This window comes from Protopterus annectens, chromosome 8.part0 (assembly GCF_019279795.1).
Source record: "Protopterus annectens isolate FY-2018-M chromosome 8.part0, PAN1.0, whole genome shotgun sequence".
Lineage (NCBI taxonomy): Eukaryota > Metazoa > Chordata > Ceratodontiformes > Protopteridae > Protopterus > Protopterus annectens.
The window spans coordinates 641,025,236-641,047,923 of NC_056741.1; the positions used below are offsets into that span (position 1 = coordinate 641,025,236).

General features: G+C 42.0%; 1 protein-coding gene across 1 annotated transcript in view; it reads left to right on the forward strand.

Annotated features, from left to right (window-relative positions):
* CACNA1F (calcium voltage-gated channel subunit alpha1 F) overlaps nt 1-22,688 on the forward strand; it is a 4,101,209-nt gene that overhangs the window by 2,078,003 nt on the left and 2,000,518 nt on the right. Inside the window, 1 exon segment of the mRNA XM_044079296.1 lies at nt 12,499-12,529. Coding sequence (XP_043935231.1) covers nt 12,499-12,529 — 31 coding nt within the window.

Genomic DNA, 22,688 nt, shown 5'->3' on the forward strand with positions numbered 1-22,688 from the left:
AAGAGGACACCCTGCCTGGTTCTAATGCTCAAGCAGAGATTATCAGGAAGGACCCCACCCACTTTAATTTTCTCCTCCAATCCCTCATATATCCTCGTAATCAACCTTATAATTTTATCAGGGAATGCAAATGCTTCCATTGCTCTGCTTATAACGTCCCAGCTTTCTCTGCATCAAGACCCACCAACAGCAGTGGTATTTTCTTACAATCTGCTTCCCTCTGGATCATCACTGTTCTGTTAATGTTGTCAGATGTTTGCCTCCCCTCCACAAAACCACATTGATCCATATCTGTCAATTTTGGCATAATTTCTGCCATTCCTTTACCCATTATAGACATAAACACTTTATAATCCTAATTTAGGATTGAAATTGGCCTCTGTGAAGCTGGATCTGATGAATCTTTACCTTCTTTAGATATTACGGCTACTACCTCATTCTTCTAGGATGTTGGTACTTCTCCTCCTTTTAAAATATTGTTAAACAAAATCTTCCAGATCTTTATCTTTTTCTCTTTCATAGCTTCCAAACTTCCACAGGAATACCATCTAGTCTTGGGGACTTTCCTGTAGATTGGTTATACATCACCATTTTTATCTCATCTCCCCCTATCTTAACTGTTAGAAATTGAGCCTCCTGTACCGCTAAACGTGGCATATTTCATTCTTCCATAAACATTTCCATTTGTACATTTTCTTGATTTCCATATTTCTCTGCTTTATACAGGCTTTCATAGAAGTTCTGAAATATTTCTACTACTACTTCTACAGGATCTCTTGTTATCTTCCTTGTTACAGGCTTGCTAAGCTTGGTGAAAGCCTTTTCTACTTTCTGTTGCCTTAGTCATTTTGCTAAAAGTTTTTGTGCTGTAGAATTATCAAACAGTTGCTTAACAACAATCTTTCTAAAGGCATGCATATCATCAAGGTACTCTCTTATTTTCTGTTTAGCATTCTGCAGTTGCTTCTCTTCTTGTTCTGTGAGATTCTCCCTATTTTATAATACTTTAACATCTGTCCGTCCCTCTAAATAATTCTTGTTACTTCAAAACTATATCTCCCTTTCTTTTATTTTCACCCAGTTTTTAAATTCCACTTTATTTTTATCCCATTCCCTAGCTAGAGTTTCAGAAGAAATTTCTATTGTCTCTAATAGCTCCTGAATAAATTCCACTACCCTTTCCTTAAATTCCTGTCTTTTAACAGATAGGTGGGAAAGCACCAGTGTATCATTTTAGTTCATAACTTTGTGTGTTTATTTTCATTATTATTGACTTATGATCTAAAGTATTGGGTTCATATTAAGAAATTCAATTAAATGCACATGTGCCTGTGAAATGTAAATTCTGTCTAACCTAGCCCAGTTTTTGTATCATGGGGAATAGTATGTAAATTTACTGTGAACTCCCATCATTGAATTCACATCTTCCGTGCCAAATATTTTCATAAATTTCTTTAAAAATCTACCTTCCTTTGTTACATTTTTCTTTCTGGGCCCCCCATACACATCTTCATTGTTGCAAATCAAATTCTAGTCCCCACCTATAAGTAATATTCCTTGCTGAAAGCTGATTATTTCTCCCAAAATTTTCAAACAAATTTTTTTAAGCTCCATTATAGCAGTTTTTGGTGGAATATAAATACATGCCAGTGTAGTCCTCCCCCCATGCCAGTAGCTTCTTAGTACTACAACTCTACCATTATTGTCTTTTTTATCCTCCTCTATTGCTATTCGAGCTGGTCTTGCAATTAATATATGTACTCCTGTCTTCCTTTGCCCCAGCTATTCCACTGAATAACCATACTGAAAACTTTTCTTTATCAAATTCACATGTTTAGTTCTTTCCAAGTATGCCTCTTGTACCATAGCTATTTGCACTCTACATTTTTAATATAGTACAATACTCTTTTCTTTGTATTTATCTGTGAGACCATTAATGTTTAAAGACATTATAGAAAGAATTATATTTTTCAGTGATTATTATTCCCACATTGTATGTATAACAGACTTTTTGTTAAATATCTAGTTCCAACTTTTGTGTTACATGTGTGCACTGTTTGGCAGGTTAATCTTTTATACAATTGTTTCCTGTCATCTCCATTTGAGCCTGTGTCACATCTTGCAGAGCTTTTTTGTTTTATTGAAAATCCCCGAACACACACACACACACACACACACACACACACACACACACACACACACACACAAACACTCAATACCCCCCCAAAACCTATTAACTTAATAATAATAACACAAAACTATGTACATCTTCAAATATTGAAGTTTTACCCTCCGAATAGGTGCAAATTTTCAAACTGATAAGCTACACGCAGACTCAAGCTAAACAGAAAGAAAGAATATCCAGGATAAGATGCATTTTAGAGCCTATGATTGTATTAAGTGCTGTCTGGTTTTGCCTTATCTTTATAACTCTCTCAGCTGAGAAAACACCCTAATGTTTCCAGAAAACATTTTCCCCAAGCCATTTCTCTTTATCAGATTATCTGCTAGAAACACGAGAACCAGATACAAAACTGTTTACTAGAAAAAATAAACTTGTAATATCCAATATTCTTTTTTCATTTACTTTATTTTCTGTTAATAAAGCTAATAGCCTTAACCCAGTCATTCCCCTATGCAAGAATGAGAAAGAGCAGACTGATTTTTCTTTTTTCTTGCTCTTCTAACTAGATCCTTTTTTTCCCTACATTTCTTAAATCTGAACAAGGAGAAAGGGAGAAGAATGGAGAAAAAAACTGGAGCACCTGTTTACATTAGTATACCCAATACACTTAAAAATAACTGGATAAAACTTTATAACATTCAAAGAAAATCATGCACCACTTAAATAATGCTGTTAAGAAAAAAAGTTGCTTTACTTACAGTTAACTTTCTCCTTTTCCCCTCTCCTGAGTATTTTTCTGAACATTAATGACGTGAAGTTGGGCATATGCTTTAGAGTCCCCTACAAGTTTATCAAAGTCAGAAAAAGTCCAGTATTTCTTGTCCTAGTAAGTGTTTATTTATTTATTTATTTATTTATTTATTTTTTGTAGCTGTTTTACCTTCAGGTCCTCTGTATTCTGTATTTCTTTTTTCCTGAACTCCAGGCAGTACACGTACTAGCCAGTTACTGAAATTTACTTAGAAATCAAGTTCCACTGGCTTTCTCTGCTAAGTTTCCATTTTTCACAGTGGAAGAGCTAGAATTAAGCTGTTACTCAATGTTCAGCCATCTTGGAAGTCCTGTAGACAGATTAGGTCTTGGGTGAATTCTGCTGCTTTCGTTTGTCTCTGTACCATGCTGTCACCTTATTTTATCTTTTAGTAACTTTTGGTAACATTCAAACCATTTGTTTTTGGTACTACTTTTAGGTATGTTTGCCTGTGGTGCTCCAGTATTTGAACTACAGCTCTCATTTTGTCACATGTATAAATTTTGTCACGCGTTAACAGCAACCAGAACTTTGGTGTTTTGACTCTCCTACCCTAATCCCCTGCCATCTTATAGCCAAGAGAATCTGAAGGTGTAGCTCCTGATGGTGGCAAACTGTCAATCCAAGGCCACAATTCTGTTGTACTAAAGGTTTTACTAAATTTGTGACTTAATGCCACCAGTAAGTGAGGTAAGCTGTACACATTGTTGACTCCTCAAAAGATGTCTGTTAAATTTCTCTTATGTAGCGAGCTACATTTACTGGCTAGCATGCCCTGCCATCTTGCCTAATGTTTATTACTTTGATGTTTCCCATAAAATTGTAATTGGATTACTGAAAGATGATATTCTGTATTCCTGACAGATATCTCTCCACCCACTTTCTTTGGCTAAAATCAGCCTATCCCAGGCTACGCTAGTCAATTTACCTGCCCAGATAAAGTTTCTCATTCAATTTCTTAGTCAGAACTTTTCTAGATAGAGGAGTCGAAAAAGGCTTGAACTAAATACAGTATATGAAATACATCATGCCAGTTTAAAACTTGTGTATCTTATGATCTAACTCTAGGTTTAAATTCTTCCATTTTTGTAAATTTGCTTTAATCTGCTTGAATGTCTCCAGATAAGATTCCTGTTTCATTCTTCATAGAGATCTCTGACCCAAATTTCTAAATACTTAAACTTATCATGCGTCTCAGTCTGCTGAGTCCTTACCTGGTTAAGTTGATTACTTTCAGTGTTTACCATTGGTATCTTTGTCTTTTCTCTATTTATTTTGTAGCTTGAGAAAGCAAGATATGAATGGTTTCCAGGACTGTGTTCAGTTTTATCAGAATTATAATTACATCAACTGCATATAGTGCATTCTTAGATTCTTCTTTGCCCTACTAAAAGCCCTGCGTATCAAGATATTTGTATAGTCCATGCCAACGGTTTCAAATATAGACAAAGAGTAGGGGTGACAGAGAACACCCCTGTCTTTTTTTCCCTTTTACAGTGAAATTTCTTCTAATAAAAAAAAGTGTTAATGTTGACTTGTGCAGTAGGGTCACGGTAAACCTTTATCAACTGCAGCTTCATTTGATATCTTATTGATTAGCTGCTACACAGTGTGTGTGTAAAGCAGCTGTATTTGGAGGGCAAGAGTATAGAGAATGGCAGTAGAGTATTATGCTTTGTAAACCTTAAATTAGTTTGTTTGTTTGGATATCCATGCATTTAAACCTCTTAGATTTAAGTTCTTTTAAGATTTTCTTTTCTTTTTATTTTTTTGTCAGATAAAAAATCATGACAGCATCAGAAACTAACAGACTGACATCATGTATAACCCTGCTGTAACACATTTAAACATATGTTATGCTAGTGGTTAAGAGAGCAGTTCTGTGTTAATGGGATATTACATCTTTGGACAGGGAGTCAATTCTTAGCCAGGAGTACCTTCTTAACACAAATCCTCTGTCTGCAGCATTGAATGCTGCATTCATAGCATCTCACAAACACACACACACACACACACACACACACACACACACACACACACACACACACACACACACAGTGTTTTAACAACTAAATGGAGGTCTGGATCCAATTCAGGACAGGTGCCATGGTAGCGTTGTCCTGTACTCCCTGACAGCCACCAATAATTTGTGTGAGGGTGTACTCCTGATATTTCAAGATATGGGTCCAGTGTCTTAGATTCCTAAAGGCCAGGGTATTATCAGTTGCATATTCCTTCTTTCCATACCTGTCAAGTGAGTGAAGAGCCCAGTGACTCTGTGTCTAGATCTGTAGTGGGATGTTTTTAGAGGAATTTTGTCTTATACCCTATGCAGTTGGTCAAGTCTCTTAAGGGTGGAGGTTGGAAGTGTAACTTCATAGAGGCAGCATCAAACACATTCAGAAAGACCTCATTGACAGAAGAATATCTACTGGTTTAGGAGGGCTATATCCCAGAAGATCTGTAGTCCTTTATCTGGAAAGCAGGAAGAGGCCTCTTATTTTTCCACTGTTAAGCGCCCTTTCATAATTGAAGGAGTGTCTTCAAAGGGGAGGCCTCCTTTTGATGAATTAGATGTTATAATGTCTTCACTGTCTTTGTCATAGGCTAAAGTTGTGGACCTATGTGGTCAGTATTCCAGGTCTCTCTCCGAAGCCTCCCTGGGTAATTTGCAAGGTTGGACTCTTGACATAGATGGTTATGCCAAGGCAGTTTTGAAACCTCTGTAAGAATTGTAGGAAACCCTATTATAGCTGGACCCAGTCTGGAGAAGTGGCAGGGGGAGCTAGAAGAATTAGCAGTGCACCTAGTGACGCAACACATGTGTGGTAGAGATCTGCAGCTTGGAGGTGGCTTTGGGTTTGGGGATATATGTAGGTGTCTTAGGTGCCATAGGAGGGGCATCATTTGGCTTAGATATTTTCAGCATGTGGACATCGTCCTCAAATATTGGCCTTTAGCAATGAAGTAGTGCTCCTGTAGGAGTGTCTGATTGTCATCCATAGCAGGGGGTGTCGAAAATCTCTCAGTCTGTTAGGACATGCTTGGGGCCACAGATATTGTGGCCTTCGAGGGTGCTTCACCAGAGTTCATAACCATAACAGATGCCAAGGTCACGGTATGGTTGAATGCCTACACAAAGTTGGTGTCCTCAGAGCTTGGGTCAGTACAGGAGATATAGATTCATAGGTTCATAGGTGAATACTAGGCAAACTGCCCTGAAGGGCCATTTTAAGCCTAACCAATAACCCGAGGTCAGAATCAAACCCTGTTCCTTGTGTTTATAAGTTGCAGACCTTAAGCAGTATGCCAAACCCACACCCTTAAGAAATGCAGTTGAGTTTCCCACATTAAGGGAAATCACATGGGTCAACCCAACTGAAGTGTGCCTTGATCATGGTATTCCCCCTGCCAGGTAAAATTGACTTGGAGAGATCCCTGTTCTTCTCATAGGTTCATACTAGGCTATCTGCCCTAGGGCATTTATAAGCCTAGCCAGAATGTGTTTGGCTTTCGCCACCCATTTTAAATTTATTTTGCTATGCCCTTTTTCGAGGTTAGTATACTGTGCCTCTGTCTAACAGTGACACATAAGTGATACCCGGGGTAAACCTACGATCTCCCATCCACTCATCAAGATTCCTCTTGAAGAGAGTCAATGAGGGACTCTGCCTAACCTGGACTGGGATTTTATTCCAGAGTGAAGGGAGCCTCTGGGTTATGAATCTGTCCCTCCAGCATGTCCTATTTATTTTGGTGCTGAGGTTCAAGTCTCTCGAGCGCATAGCTCGATGGGATTTGGATTTTCTGAGGTGCAGCATGTCCATTAATTCCGGGTTGGACATGGCTTTATACATCAGGCACAGATCTCCTCTGAACAGGCGGTATGCCACTGAGTAGAGCTGGAGTTTCTTTAACTGGGCAGCATATGGCATCTGTTTGAGCCCTTTGATCCTCTTGGTGAGGTACTTTTGTGGTCTTTCCAGTTGCTGCAGGTGTCCTGTAAGGTACATCCCAAAAGGGGCATTGTACTCAATTATGGGCCTGATGAGGGATGAGTAAAGAGGCACGATGACGTCCCCTGATCTAGATGTGAATCCCTTCATGATTAGGTGGGCTATATAAAATGTTTTTCTAACCACTTTGGCCATGTGGTTGTCAAATGAGAGATTGCTATCAACTTGGGTCCCCAGGTCCCTAATTACGTCTTCTGTACTTAATGGATTACCACCTATGTGGTAATTTGTGGGCACTTTGTTTTTGCCAAAGGGGATGACTATACACTTTTTGGCATTTAGCTTGAGGCCATGGCTCTGGCACCAGTTGTCTGTTTCTATTCTCTTTATGCTTCTCCTCTTGTTTTTTAGGTTTAATGTCTGTTGTACCAGTCTGTGGGTTGGATGGCATAACAGACTTCTGCAGAGTGGGTGACAAGCCCTTTATGGTTAGTTAGGCCAGGATGGATTTCCTTCTTATTCTGACAGAACTCACAATCTGAAACATTCTGTATACATCAAGACAGAACACACACGTTGGTAATTTTTCAAGCTGATCTATCTCATGTAGACAGACTTACTGTGTTTGGCAGAAGCACTTTGGTCCCACAGGCTTGTGCAGGTCAGCTGTAATCCAGACATCTGTCAAAAAATCAAGTAGACCAAACTGCCCTATCTCTGTTGTAAAAGGACAAAACGGAGATCCCTAGTGTAGTACGCATTTGCTTGCACTTTCATTTGAGGCCCAGGCTGACGGACTAATGGACACACTGTTCTGGTGCAGGAACTGTTCTTACAGCAAAGCAGCAAGGAAGAACTGAAAATGGGCCTGGTTGACATCACCGATGTCCTTCTTTCTATGTGGGGAAAACCACGAGAAAATTAAAAGAACGTATTATTGAACATAAGTCCGAAATTAGAAGGAACAATGAAAAAAATGCGTTATATAAACATATAACTATGAATGGTGCTAATCATAGGTTTAGATTTAGGGTGATTGATATGTTACATGTATCTCTGAGGGGTGGTGATATTAATAATTTTTTAGAGATTAAAGAGTATGAATGGATTTTGAGATTGGCTGCTGACCAATTTCCTGGTTTGAACACTGCTGTAACTTTGAAACCAGTTTTAGTTAAATTACAGCAGACTAAGTTATGCTGTTAGGCATGTATTTGTACACACATATGTATGTTTTTATATGTATATAGGTTTATGTGCTCACTGTAGTATTTTGCTTGTTTTGGATTTTGAGCATTGTTCTTAATGTTTTTAATTGTTTCTTTAAGAACTTTTTATGTATGTTTGTCACATGATTGACTGGCTGCATCCATGTGATATACTTGACTCCTATTTAAAGTTGATTGTTTTGTTCATTGTCTTGTATTAGTATTGAAGAAGGATATCAACCCAAAAGCTTTGCTATTTTCATAAAGTTGACATCACCGATATACCAGGTATATGAGGATGTATTGAGGTGTAGGCTAAATCATTCCAGCCAAAGGGAAAGGATGCTCAGCTCTGGAAGTCTGGCCAAATACTGGACATCAGCCAGAGGCAGAGTACCAAAGTGTGTTGACTGCAACAGTTAGCCATACAAAGAACAAATGTTAAGTTGTCAATCTCGCCTTCATTCTTGCTTGATGGGTTCGGAGCCGATCCCTCGGCTCCGACTCGGCACTTGCTAAGCTCGAGAGTCACTTTTACCAGCTCGAGGCAGCCCCATATCCCATGATGCAAGGCGGTAAGTACCCAGATCTCGTTTGCCGCTTCGCTTATGAGGTCCTCCTTTTACCAGCTCCTGGTAAGTGATTTACTACTTTGATATTTTAGCCCCTTTTTACTAAAAACCCTTTAAATTTTAGTTTTAAGTTAATTTTAAAGATTTTCTGACAGAAAATTCCCTGTCTCTTCTTATTTTTTAGTCAAACTTTACCCATCCCATCCCCCCCCTGTTAGGGTATGTGTGTGTGTTTTTCTAGTTATACCTTTTTGGTATATTTGATTTAATTTAATTCTTTGATTGGTGTGTGTGTGTGTTGTGTTACACCATGTCAAAAGAGAGGGTCTCAGGCTTTAAGAAGTGTGACTCGTGCTGTCAGAAGATGTCTCTGACAGACGGTCACACTTCTTGCCTGTATTGCCTGGGGCCTCTTCACCTGCAGGACTCCTGTGCTATATGTCATTCCTTCAGCCAGAGAGTCCTGCAGGAAAGAAGAAACAAATTAATACTTAGGGGCCTTCTTAAGCCGGAGGGCTCTCCGGCTAAGTCGGCTCCATCCAAGACTGCCAAATCTTCCAAGGCCCAGGCTTCTGTGTCAAAGCCTGCGGCCTCGGCTCCGACTCGTTCTGAGTCGAGATCGGCTCCCGCTGGAGCCGATTCTGGCTTAACTAAGCCTTCGCACCGATGGCTATCGGTGCCAATTCTGCATCGACCACTTCGGTGTCGGCTCCGATCGGTTCCGACCACCATGTGGCACAGGCATCGGTGTCGGCTCCGATCGGCTCCGACACCGTTACTTTTGTGGCTGTATCGGCTCCGGCTGGAGCCGATGCATCGAGGCCACCTGTCGGCTCCGATAAGTTGTCGGCTCCGACAGGTTCTATAGTTTCGTCGGTTCCGATGGCTCCTTCCAGGAAGAGGTCGAGGTCTCCTTCCTTGGAGCCGATACTTTCGGCTCGGCTTCACCTCTCCTTCGAACGGAGCCATCGGAGCCGATCTTCAAAGTCATCCAGGCTTTCTGACCATGACTTAGAGAGAGTGGTCAGTAGATTACTTAAGTCACAGGCACTGGCCCAAATGTTACATAGTCCGTCTCAACAGACGACTATTGGTCCACACCCCGTTACAGTTCCTCCTTCAACTCTACCCCAGAGCTTGGAGTTGGAGTCTTCGGAATGGTTACTGCTACGGCTGGAGGACAGATACCCCTTCTGTTCCTTCAGCCTCTACTCTTATCTCCTCTTGAGACCTTCCTTAGAGGGATTCGTGGCCGGGCTTCCATGGTCTCCTCCGAGGGGTGAGTGGCATCGGACCCTTGTCCGAACCCGCTCTTCCCCTTGGAGCCTCGGCCTTGGTGAGCTCGGCTCCGACATCTGCCTCGGAGACTTCCCTTCGGTGGTCCCTGGAGTTCCTAGTTCTTGAACGGGTTCTCTCGGACCTGCCTGGGAGGGGAGCATTCGAGGTGATGAAGAGTGTGCTGGCCACTGGTATCAGTCAGCAGTCTGTTCCCTTAGCTCCTCCCTCTATAGTGCCTGTTGACATCTCTGCCACTTCTCTTGCTACAGGACCCAGAGATCCTCCGCCTCAGGTTTCCCCATTGGGAATTTCCCCCTCTTCCGAGGATTCTCCTGATGTTTCGGGAGATCCTCCTAGGAAGAGGACTTGTAAGAGGAAACATGTAGACTCCCCCCAAGTCTATCACTTCAGATACTGACTTTGATGAGTCAGAGGGATCCCCTAGATCCCCTGCTGAGGATGTCTCCATCTCAGACATGCTAGAACTCCTTAAACAGAGGGAAACTGGCCCACCAACAATCCCTCTGAGGATGAGTCAGTATACCTAGAGGCGTTTGGATCTCGGCCCTCCACCTCCTGGGTGTCTCCGCCTTCGACCCCTTATGCAGGTTATTGCCCGAAGGCGTGGGCAGCTCCTGACTCTGTAGAGCCAGTCCCTAGGAGGCCTTCAAAATTTATCACTGCCCCGTGTGACAAGCAATTCCTCACTAAGGGTGTCCCCGCTGATGCCATGGTGGTGGCTGCTGCCACCAAGAAGGAACTTGCAGATCCTTCCGCACCTGTCCATCCTCCTAATAAGGACTCTAGGACCATGGATAGGTGCGGTAAGCGGATGTTTTCCTCAGCGACCTTTGCTATGCGTTCGCTGAATTACCTATGTCACTTCACCAGACTCCAGAGGGATATCCTTAAGGAGCTGGGTGAAGTGGTACAGGATCCTACAGCTGCAGGGGCTCAAGAAAAAATTGCTTCGCAGCTAGGAACCCTTAATTCCATTGCAAACTCCTCCATGCGGCTAATATCATATGCTGCTGATGGAGCGAGTAGGGCCGCAGGTACAGGTGTGGCTCTTAGACGCCAAGCCTGGATGCGGCTATGTGACTTTGCAGATCCCTTTAAGGCGTCCTTCACAAATTCTCCCTTTGATGGGTCAGCTTTGTTTGGCCCTCAGGTGAAGGAAACTTTGACCAGGTGCGAGCAGGACGGCAAGACTCTTTCTGCTGTAGGAGTCCGTTTTTCCACCCCTTCTAGACCTTACCCCAAAGGACAGAAAGGTGGCAAAATGTGGTTCCGCAAATCCCAAGGAGTCACGCCGGATTCACGTGGTCAGTTTACCCCTAGAGGCAGAGGGGGTAACAACAACAGACGCCGCTCTAGAGGCAGAGGGGGTCCAAAAAACCAGGGAAACAGAGAGCCTCTCTGACAAGCCCTTTCAGCATCCCTGAGATGTTGCCCGGCTGTCCCTCCTTGGAGGCAGTCGGGGGAAGATTATCACTGTACCCAGAAGCCTGGCATTCCCTCACTCAAGACAGATGGGTACAGTCGATCATATCCAAGGGTTACATAATTCCTTTCGAGGAAAGTCCTTTCCCTCAAATTCCCTTCCAGATGTACCACCCGGTCTAAGGGAAATTGCAGAGTTAGAAGTCTCAAAACTACTGCAAAAAAGAGCCATTCAGCCAGTTACAAAAGACCATTCAGAGCCCGGAATCTACTCAAGGTTCTTTTTGGTCCCCAAAAAGACGGGAGACTGGAGACCAATATTGGATCTCAGCAGACTCAACAAGTCTGTGAGGAAGACAAGATTCCGAATGGTCACTCTTCAGTCAATTCTGCCCTTCTTACAGAAGGACAACTGGATGTGCTCAATAGATCTTCAGGATGCGTACTATCACATCAAAATTCACAGACGCTCCAGGAGATTTCTCCGCTTTTGGCTGGGGTCCAGTCATTTCCAGTTCAGAGCCCTGCCCTTTGGTCTCACTACAGCCCGCAGAGTGTTCACCAAATGCATGGCAGTGGTCACGGCTCACCTGAGACGTCAGGGATTCCAGGTGTTTCCGTATCTCGACGACTGGCTCCTTTCAGCCACCACCAGGCATCAGCTTATTCAAGCCAGGGATTACACAATAAAGCTTTGTACTCTTTTGGGCATCTCGATAAACTTCGAAAAATCATCCTTATCGCCCTGCCAGTCTATTACTTTCATAGGCAAACTTAAACACTGTTCGGATGTCAGCTACCCTTACAGATCAAAGAGTTTCAGACATTCAAAGTCATGTCAGGATCATTCTGGCCAACAAGAAAGTACAGGCCAGAATGGTTCTAAAGGTATTAGGCCTCATAGCTGCGGCCATTACTCTTCTTCCCCTGGCTCGATTCTACATGCGCCTTCTTCAGTGGATGCTGTTCACACAGTGGTCGTACCAACAACTTCCAATGCGTCACCAGATTCTGGTGACACAGACTTGCAAAGATCATCTTGCTTGGTGGATCACATCTCCTCAGGTTCACCAAGGCAGGTACTTTGTACCCCCATCCCCAATAGCCACTGTCACCACGGATGCCTCCCTGATCGGGTGGGGGGGTCATTATCAGGGCAGGATGGTTCATGGGACGTGGCAGCCGCTCGAGTACCATCTGCACATAAATGTCCTGGAGATGAGAGCAGTGCTTTTAACGTTGCAAGCCCTCAACGACTTTCTTCCCGTAGGGACAATTGCAGTCCACACAGACAACATGTCTGTAGTTTGGTATATCAACAAACAGGGCGGAACCAAGTCCTACCCCTTGTGTCGAGAAGCGCTCAGACTATGGCAATGGGCGATCTCCTCTCATCGGTTTCTGGTAGCAACGCATATCCCTGGGAAAACCAACATTGTAGCGGACAGATTGAGCAGGGCTATTCTCATGCCTCACGAGTGGTCTCTCAAGCAATCTATAGCGGAAGAGATATTTCTGGAATGGGGTCGTCCATGTTGCGATCTTTTTGCTACTCCCCAAAACAGCAAATGCCCAGACTTCTTCTGTCTCTTCCCTCTACCAGGCCATCCCCCCAGAGACGCTCTGACCCAGGATTGGCCCCAGGGACTTCTTTATGCCTTCCCTCCACTTCCTCTGATCCCTCAAGTTATCCAGAAAGCTACCGTTTTGAGAGCCAAATTGATTCTCATTGCCCCTTACTGGCCTCGACAAGTTTGGTTTCCGTTCCTCCATCGTCACCTTTTGGTGCAGCCGTGGCATCTGGACCCAGTGCCAGATCTTCTGATTCACCAATCCGGACAGCTGCACCGGTCTATTCCTTCTCTCAACCTCACAGCATGGTTGCTCCACTTCCTTCCTTAGCCAGGCTTCCTTTGATCTCTAACCCAGTTAGAGACATCATAGTAGCTTCTTTAAAATCCTCTACCAGGAGGATTTATACAAGCAAATGGAAACGTTTCTCTTATTGGGCTAAGGCCAAGAATATTGATCCTTTCACTGCCCCTGTTCAGGCAGTTCTGGACTTCTTAGCAGAGATTTTTCATGCAGGCTCCTCTTCTTCCACAGTCAGAGTTCAATTGGCTGCTATCTCCAACTTTCATGTCGGGGTCGCAGATCATAATATTATGTCCCATAGGCTCTGCAGGGCCTTCTTGAAAGGAATTTTCCTACTAAAGCCTCCAATCAGGAATCCTCCTCCTCAGTGGGATCTAAATTTGGTGCTGACATCCTTGATTCTTCCCCCCTTCGAGCCAGCTGTTTCTTGTTCCCTGAAATTTCTTTCTTGGAAAACTTTATTCCTAGTGGCTATTACATCGGCCAGGAGGGTGTCTGAACTTCATGCTCTATCGGTTCGACCCCCCTATTTGGTTTTTCACAAGGACAGAGTGTCATTGAGAACTAATCCGACCTTTCTGCCTAAGGTCGCCTCAAAAACCAATTTGAATCAATCCATTGATCTCCTGTATTTTTCCGAACTATTCAGACAGAGCCGAACAAAATTACATTATCTTGATGTCCACCGTCAACTCAGATATTATTTGGACAGAACAAAAAAATTTAGGAAATCTGATCAACTTTTTGTTTCCTATGCGGATAATAAAAAAGGCCTTCCTGTTTCTAAAGTGACCTTGTCTAGATGGCTTTCTTCGGTCATCTCTGAAATTTATCTGCTCAGGGGAAAACAGCTGTGCTCAAAACCTAAGCACATTCAACTAGGAGCTTAGCTACTTCTACAGCCTTTCAAGCTAGACTTCCTCTAGACACTATTAGTGCAGCGGCCACTTGGGCCACTCCTCATACTTTTGTTTCCCACTACAAATTGGACTTGGCCTCCAGGGACAGAGCCAGTTTTGGCTCTACAGTCCTCAAGAGTCTGTTCCATTGAGCCACCCAGGATAGAGGTGCTAGGGACGCGGTCCCATCAAGCAAGAATGAAGGCGAGATTGACAACTTAACATTAAGAAGTTATGTACCTACCATAACATTCCATGTTAGTTGTCTTCTCTCCTTCTTTCTTGACCCTCCTCCTTCCCCAGGCCTGGACAGACCTTGTTATAAGAAATTATTATGCTGAAGACCATTCAGACCTGGTCCTTCTTCCATCCTGTAAGTTTTCTTTCTTCCTTTTGGAAGTGTTTTATGCTTGGTGCTATTGCCCTTTGTCATCAAACGAGATCTGGGTACTTACCGCCTTGCATCATGGGATATGGGGCTGCCTCGAGCTGGTAAAAGTGACTCTCGAGCTTAGCAAGTGCCGAGTCGGAGCCGAGGGATCGGCTCCGAACCCATCAAGCAAGAAAGAAGGCGAGAGAAGACAACTAACATGGAACGTTATGGTAGGTACATAACTTCTTATTTTGTAAGCTGGTAGCACAACGTACCTTGAAAACACTGAGCTGTTAGTAATATACTTGAAATGAATTTTAGTTTTGTGATTATACAGTAGAGAGTCGATTATCCGCACTAATTGGGACCTAGGGTAGTCCAGATAATCAAACTGTTTAGATAATCAAACATATGCATAATTGAACCAGATAAAAAAAGTTGTATACACACACACACACACGCACACACACACACACACACACACACACACACAAAAACAGATTTAATATTATTAAACATGTAAAGTTTAATCTCTCCATGCTGAAATTCCAGGAATGGTTTCAACAATCATTAAGTGTTATTTCAGGTCCTTATCATGATTCCATTATAATTTTGTGGAAAAAATAAATTTATTATGTATTATTTATTTATTATTTAATTAAAAATGTATCTTAAGTAGCTTGCATTTAATTCAAAAAAGTAATAACTTCATTAAAATGAAATGCTGTGGTGAAACTGTATTTGGGCCTAAAAAGCAAAACTGCACAAAGTGTTTCCGGTGTGCACGTGCACATAGCTCACGTTCCAGGACAGCTAGATGCACTTAAGAAAGCATTATGCATCACTAGCTCCCATAGCTGGTATCGCTATGCAGCACTGCTAAGAGAAAACCTTGGCACTGCTGAAGTACACCTTTCAGCCTTATATATATCCACAGTGTTGAACACAACATTACCTCTCATTGTGTTGAACAAAAGGGCAAAATGTGGAACACTTACTAAAAATGTCAGGTAGGAAGCTCAGCATACCTCTGAACTGTCCATATTTTCACAGAATTCACAGATTGTCCTCATATAATGTGTGGTTTTCAGGAAAATTATGAATTGAAGTTAGTAAATTATATCAGATTTTAAGTCTCAGACTTCATACCCTTTAGAAAACACATGCTAACTTTTATAGCTGGTTCATGAGAGCTGCAAAAATATACATACACTGCAGATCTTTGACTAATTAATGTATACAGTTGTGCAGATATTCCCTTGCCTGATTCTGTTTGATAATTCTTTTCCAACGTGGCATTTACACTTTTTCTTTTCAAAACTGACCCGGCAACACTGTGTGAAGTTTACAGAAGACATTTTGTTACATACACTTGCATGTGAGATGTTTTCTGTGAAGTGGAAGCAGCAATAAAAGTTAAATTCCATGCAGTAGGAAAGACACATGTACAGATACGACGACACATGTACAGACACAACTCTTAGCAAATCTGCATTCAGATAATTGATGTCTTGGATAATTGACATTCAGATAATCAGCGCTCTACTGTATTTGGTTCCTGGCCTGTGATCAGTACACATGCTAATTTCCTTATGTTTTGTTATAATTATTATAGTTTTTGCTTAAATTTGTAGTAAATATAGTAAGCAGATATAAAGGTTCTAGATTTGTATATCTATTTAGATGTTTTATCTTTTGTTTTGGTCCTTGTAATGAGGTATTACTCTTTGTATTGTAGGCCAGAGCCATAACTAAAGTGGGAGAAGTGAGCAACTGCCCCCAGCTGAAGTTGTTAAGGGGCATGATCAGTGGGTGCTGATGGTGTGAAACAGCAAAATTTGAAAAAATTTGGTGTGTTCTGCAAAACTAAAACAGAAACATACCTGAGTTTCCTTGTATTTTTGCGTTTTACCTGTAAATGCCTATATTTTTTAACAGTTAAAAAAGTAATAAAATAAGCAAACAGCAATGTATGCATGCGCAGTACATCAGAATAGTGAAGATACTGAGGAGGAAGATAGAAATACCCTTATACAATCACATTATTTAAGAAAAGCAAGTAATTTCTTTCTTAAATAATGTTATTGTATAAAAGCAATAATAGTATATTCCTAGGATGCTAGTTTTTAAAGCAATGTCAAAGGCTTTGGATAAATCTAGGAAAAGTGCTGGAGAGCCTTATCCTTAAATTGGATTCTTTCTAATGCCCCAAACAAAATCTGTTTAACAGTTTTTTACCCGATAACCTTAGGAGATCACCTATCCATCTTTGCAATAAGGTATCATAAACCTAAAGCAGCATCCATGCAACCTTGCTCATAACCTGTCCTCCTTTAGTAAGGACCAGTTCATCACAGCACTAAAATCAGTCAGCTGGTGGACTCTCCAAAGTCTTCCACTTGATGAAGCTGTAGCTCTGTTCAAGCCAATATTCCTTAACATACTAAGTAGTCTGGAAGTTGGTTTAGGGAATTAAGGAGCTGTTAATGAGCTATTTCCTGTGGTACAGAGGTGCAAGGTTGGATTCCCACAGCCTCCATTGTCTGTGTGACTTTGAGCAAGTCACTTAACCAGACACCGCTCCTGAGCTGAGATGTAAAAAAAGGTTAGTGTAAATCACTGCTCTACCCCTAAAAACAAAGACAGACAAACAGACAACTGCCTAACTAAATAAATAAATAACCAAACCAATCCCAACAAGAACCAAAAGATTTAAATTGAGTCCTGCACCCTGGTTTTCAAAATGTACTAAATTGCTCATGAACAAGGGAGACATAGGTTGGAAATATGGAAGTGAGTTAAAACTGTAGCTGATCATCAATACTATAAATGTCTCAGAAACTCCAATAAAAATAAAATCAAAATTGACTAAAAACTATTATATTAATGTACAGGTAGCAAATTATAACAATCCCAAAGTTTTTTGGACTACACTCAACCACTGTTAAAACCTAGTACACTTAAAACAACCTACACCTACTTATCTAACTATACTGACAGTATAACCAACAAATTAAATTCACACTTCATCCAAACAGTAACCTCTCTTATTAAACCTTCCTCTCAGACTCCCCCCTTTCATGTGCATCCACGGTCGTCTGGTGATGTACGATTATCGTTCTTAAGATTATCTGGCATTTTTCCCAACTAAATGGAACTGTTCATTGAATTCCAACACCTGACACTGACAACTTCATTAATCTGAACACATTGCGTTTTTCCAAGATTCATCTAGCTTGCATACCTCGAACATAGGAGTCCTGCAGAGTCCTGTTTGCTCTAACAGAGACACATTTTAAAATTAATGTTTCCATTCACCTTGGCGCTGACAACATCATTAATCTGAACACATTGCATTTTCACAGGTTTCATCTAGTTTGCGCCGCAACAATATACCTTGGACATAGGAGTCCTGCTTGCTTCAACAGAAAAACATTTTAAAATTAATGTACAGGTGGTATCTCACAATTCAACCGCAGTCCATTCCAGAATGGTGGTTGAATTGCAAAATGGTTGAATTATAAGACTGTTTCCCATAGAAATGTATGGAAAATGGTTTAATTTGTTCCTGGTCCAAACAAAATTAAAAAAAAATGCTAAAAAAATTAAGAAAATGTATTTTACCATGATATGAAATGTAGAACATCTCTTAAATGGAGGAGAGGCTGTGGAGGAGGAATGGAGGACTACCGTACATTCCTAAAACTATAGCTCACATGTCACATAGATTTATTTCATGTTAAATTCATCTAAGAAAGAAGGCTAACATGTTCCCTATCCAGCTAAAATGCATGCTTATTTCGTCATTGTGTGGCAGCAGTTATGAAATGAATATCTGTTGGCTCTGACTTTGATTAATGTTTTATTTAGTTCTCTTTAATGTGATATAAATTATAACTTAAAACATCTTGCAACAGTTTCCTATCCACACCCCCAAAAGAAGTAACACACAATACAGTGTATAGTGATGTGTCTGTTTTTTAATCCCTCTCCAGGACTTTGCTCAATGGCTCCCCTACTTGACTCATTCAGTCAGGTGAGCCAGCATTATACACTTGGTGCCCATTGTCTCTGCCCAGCCCCACCAATGTCCATACCAAAAACTCAACATGAGTCACCATAGTTACACTATTTACAAAGTCCACTTAGTCATTAGTTGTTGGAAGGGGAGTCTTCTTCACCCTCTTCTGCCTATTCCTTCTGTGTTTTGGCACATGTAAGTGAAAAACATTTTTTCCAGGGTAACTTCTCCCCCTCTCTTTCGGGATGGTCTTGAAGTGGTGCATGAGTGTGTCGTTAAACAAGTCCTTCATTCTGTTAATGTCACCTATGTTGGGGTGCCACTCCAAGACTGTAATCTGCACCTTCTCCCAGTTGGTTAAAAGTTCCTTAATGCTAGCTGTTGGAATAGGTCCTTTTTCCTCTCGGCATCCTCATCTTCAGAATAAATTTCCTTTTCTTTTTCTTTGAACTGCTCAATGCAAAGTGCTGTAAGTTCCTCATTGTGAGATCATCATCATGGTCTTTGTAGCAGTTCCTCCACATCTGAATCCACCTTACCTATCTCCAGGTGCTGTGGTGTGGAAATGATGTCTTGCAGCACTTTAGCTACTTCAGCATCTTCATCTGCTTCATCCACAATTTAGCTGTTGGAAAAGGAAGGAGCCAGTTTCCTCCAGGCTGTACAAAGGGCTTTCTGTGATACTCTATCCCAAGCACTTTTGGTGAATGATATGGCATGAAGAATATTGAACTTAGTCTTCCAGAACTTGTTCAGTGTTTTATCTGAAGAATGGGTCATGTCAAAGAGCCTTGAGAAGAGTGCTTTTGTGTAGAGCTTCTTGAAGCAGGCATTGACTTGTTGACCCATAGGTTGAATGAGAGAAGTTGTGTTGGGATGTGTGAACTGAACGTTGATGAAATCATAGTCTATCTAAAGAATTTCCTCTAACTCTCATGGGTGGACAGAGAAATTGTCCAGAAGCAGAAGAGCTTTCATTGGCCAATTGTTCTTTGTCAGGTACTTCTTGACACTTGGAGCAGACTCCTTGAAAATCCAATCCTTGAAAACTGACTGGTCTACCCAAGTTTTGGTGTTTGATTTCCACATTACAGGTAGTTTTGATTTTATAATCTATTTTCCAAAGCGTCTTGGGTTTTCTGAGTGATACACCGGTAGAGACTTCAGTTTGAAGTCTCCACCTGCATTTGCTGCTAGGAGGAGTGTGAGCCTATCTTTAATGGGCTTGTGACCTGGAATCCTGGCTTTTTCTTGGGTTATGTAAGTCTTACTTGGCAATCTCTTTCAGAAACGCCCCATTTCATAGCAATTAAAAATCCATTCTGGCGGATAGCCTTCTCTCTCTATCAGTTCTTGAAATTCCTTGACAAATTTCTGTGCACCTTCTTTGTCAGCAGTAGCTGCCTCTTCTTGTCTCAGAACAATGTGTCTGCCACTTCTTTTTTTAAATCTGTGGAGCCACTTGCTTTAAATTCCTCTGTTTGCATTGACCTACTTCCTGGAGGGTTTTTTTGTAGGTCTTTAAAGATGAACTTAGCTTTCTCTCTTGGTCTGAGTTACTGGATCTACTTTCATCTGCTTGTGCTGGATCCAAACAAGAAGCATCTTCTCCATATCTTCATGAATTGTTTTTCTGTGTTTGTCCAAAATCTTTGTTGCTTGTTTTGGCACCTTAGCACCCATGATGCTGTCTCTGTTTTTCCAAAATGTTGAGGTGGTAGTCCTAGGCATGCCATACTGATGTTCTTCGTGTTTCACTCTTGCAGTCCTAACGTATGGGTTATCCAGCTCCAATTAGCCCTCAGTCGGCCCGAATATCAGAGTCCTCGGTATATGACGTTGGCTGCCGCCGGTTGTAAAACTGTTGTCAGAACGTCAGGTATAAAGGGAGGCAGCTGACGCCATTTCCTCAGTCTTTCTTGCCGCAGAGCCCAAAGCAGATGCAATTCACACTATCGGCCGTTTACCTTCTTTTTGCTTTCCGACTACCAAGTTGAAGATGCCTTCAGATAAGTACCCCGTTAGGGATCCTCTTTTCTTGCTTTAGCGAATGTCAGATAAAGTTAATAACTGTCTTGCCTGTGGAAAACAGATTCCGCACAGGGATTTTCATTCCTATTGTATAACTTGTTTGAGCCGTGAGCACGACGTCCCTAAATGCGATCTCTGTGCTTCCTTTAACCCGCGTACCATATGCCGTAGAGCTAAGATTTTGCATAAGCATTTCGGTGTCTGGCCTAAGTTCGTCGGTATGGCATCTTCTGGTCTCCCGACTTTGGATATACCTAGGAAATGCAAAGACAAGGACCGCGACGGGCCTAGGGTTAAATCTGCTGACGATGCACCGCAGAAATTGGTCGTCAGCACAGCAGTAGTCAGTGAGGCACTTTCGCAGCCTCTGCAGTCCACAGAGTTTCAGCCACAGGCCTCTGCCGAGACCTTTATGGAGTCCTCCATGCCGCAGGCTGCTATTTCGTTTTCAGACTCTCCGCCTGTCACTGCCCTAGATGGGTCCAGAGCCGCTATGCAGACACCAGCTTGTGACGCCTCTTCTTTTCGACATGAGACCAGAGCCAGACCAACTACCTTAGTTCAGACCTCTGCAGTTGCTAGGCCTCCCGAGTCCCTCCAGATTGCTAGCAAAAATTCCAGTCGCAAACCTACTCACAAGCAAGCATTGGCCTCCCCTCCTGTGCCTCAGTCCCAGTTGATAAAGATGGCTGGGGATCTTTTTTCCCGGATTAGGGGCTCTCACCCCCCCCCCCCTTTGTCTCCTGACGTTTTGTCTGTCTCAGATTCTGAGGTTTCCAGTATTTCTGCTGGTGAAGAAGGAAATTCTCAACTTTTTCTTGCTTTGAGGATTCTGATGCTGAGGACTCTATCCCTTCTGCCTCCCCTCCAGATGATTTTTCCTTTGGGGATACTTTGAATATTCTTACAGAGCACTTTAAATAGGAATGTCAGGATTTTTCTCAGTCTAAGAAAAGAATCAGGGAATTTTTGAATTTGCCACAGCATAAGCCTCTGGCTATACCTCCAGTACTGGAAGTTGTGGATGATGTTTTCATGGAAAATTCTTTCAATTTTAATTCTGTTCCTCCTGCCCCCAGAAAACCTGATAGGTATTATAGGTTTCCTGATTTTCATCAATTCCTTTTTTAAAAACCCTACTGCTAATCCTGAAATTATTTTGCAAGGCCCCAAGCGTGTTAAGGCTGCTAACCCTACTGCTAATCCTGAAATTATTTTGCAAGGCCCCAAGCATGTTAAGGCTACTATTGCTAAAAACCCTGTGCCTTCTGATAAGGAGTCTAGGGCCTTGGACAGGTGGGGTAAAAAATCTATACTTCTGCAACTCTTGCCATTAGATCTGTAAATTGTCTTTTTTACATGCTTAAGTATCAGCAGCATACTTTGGAGGCTATTAAGGCTAAACGTGGGGATATTCCTTCCATGTCTGAGAATAAAGATTACAAGACTTACTGAATTCTGCCACTTTAGGTAATAAGCATTCACTTCTTTGTGGTTTTGACACTTTGGAGGCTTCCTGCAGAGCAGCAGCCACTGGTTCCATTATTAGAAGGCATGCTTGGCTCAGGGAGCAGCCTCTTTCTGATCCTGTTAAATCTAAATTGCTGGATGTTCCTTTGCACAAAGAGAATCTTTTTGGTAATAAGGCTGAGGAGGTACTGAAGAAGTTGGAGGATAAGGCAAAATCTGTGCAAGCTGTAAAAGATTTCCTTCAGGTTCAGCCTCCTCGGTTCAGTAGGCATTATCCTTCCAAAAACTGGTCTTTCCCTGATTCTGGCAAGCAGGGTCGCTCTAGGCCTAGGGGTTCCAGATCTTCCAGAGGGCGGGCTTCTGCCCCTCAAAGGGCTAAACAATGGCGTTCTTCTTCTGCTAAATTGGGGAGTTCTAAGCCAGCTTCCCAAAGCAAGCATTCTCAGTGACTCTGGCCTTCTTGTGCCTACCTCTGCAGACCCTGGGTTTCCTTTGGGGGGAAGGTTAGGTTCGCAGAGGTATGGTCTACCATCACAGATGGCAAATGGGTGCACAATATAGTAAACCAAGGTTACATGTTTTATTTCCACACCGTCCCTGTTCTGCAGGGGTACCCTGACATACCC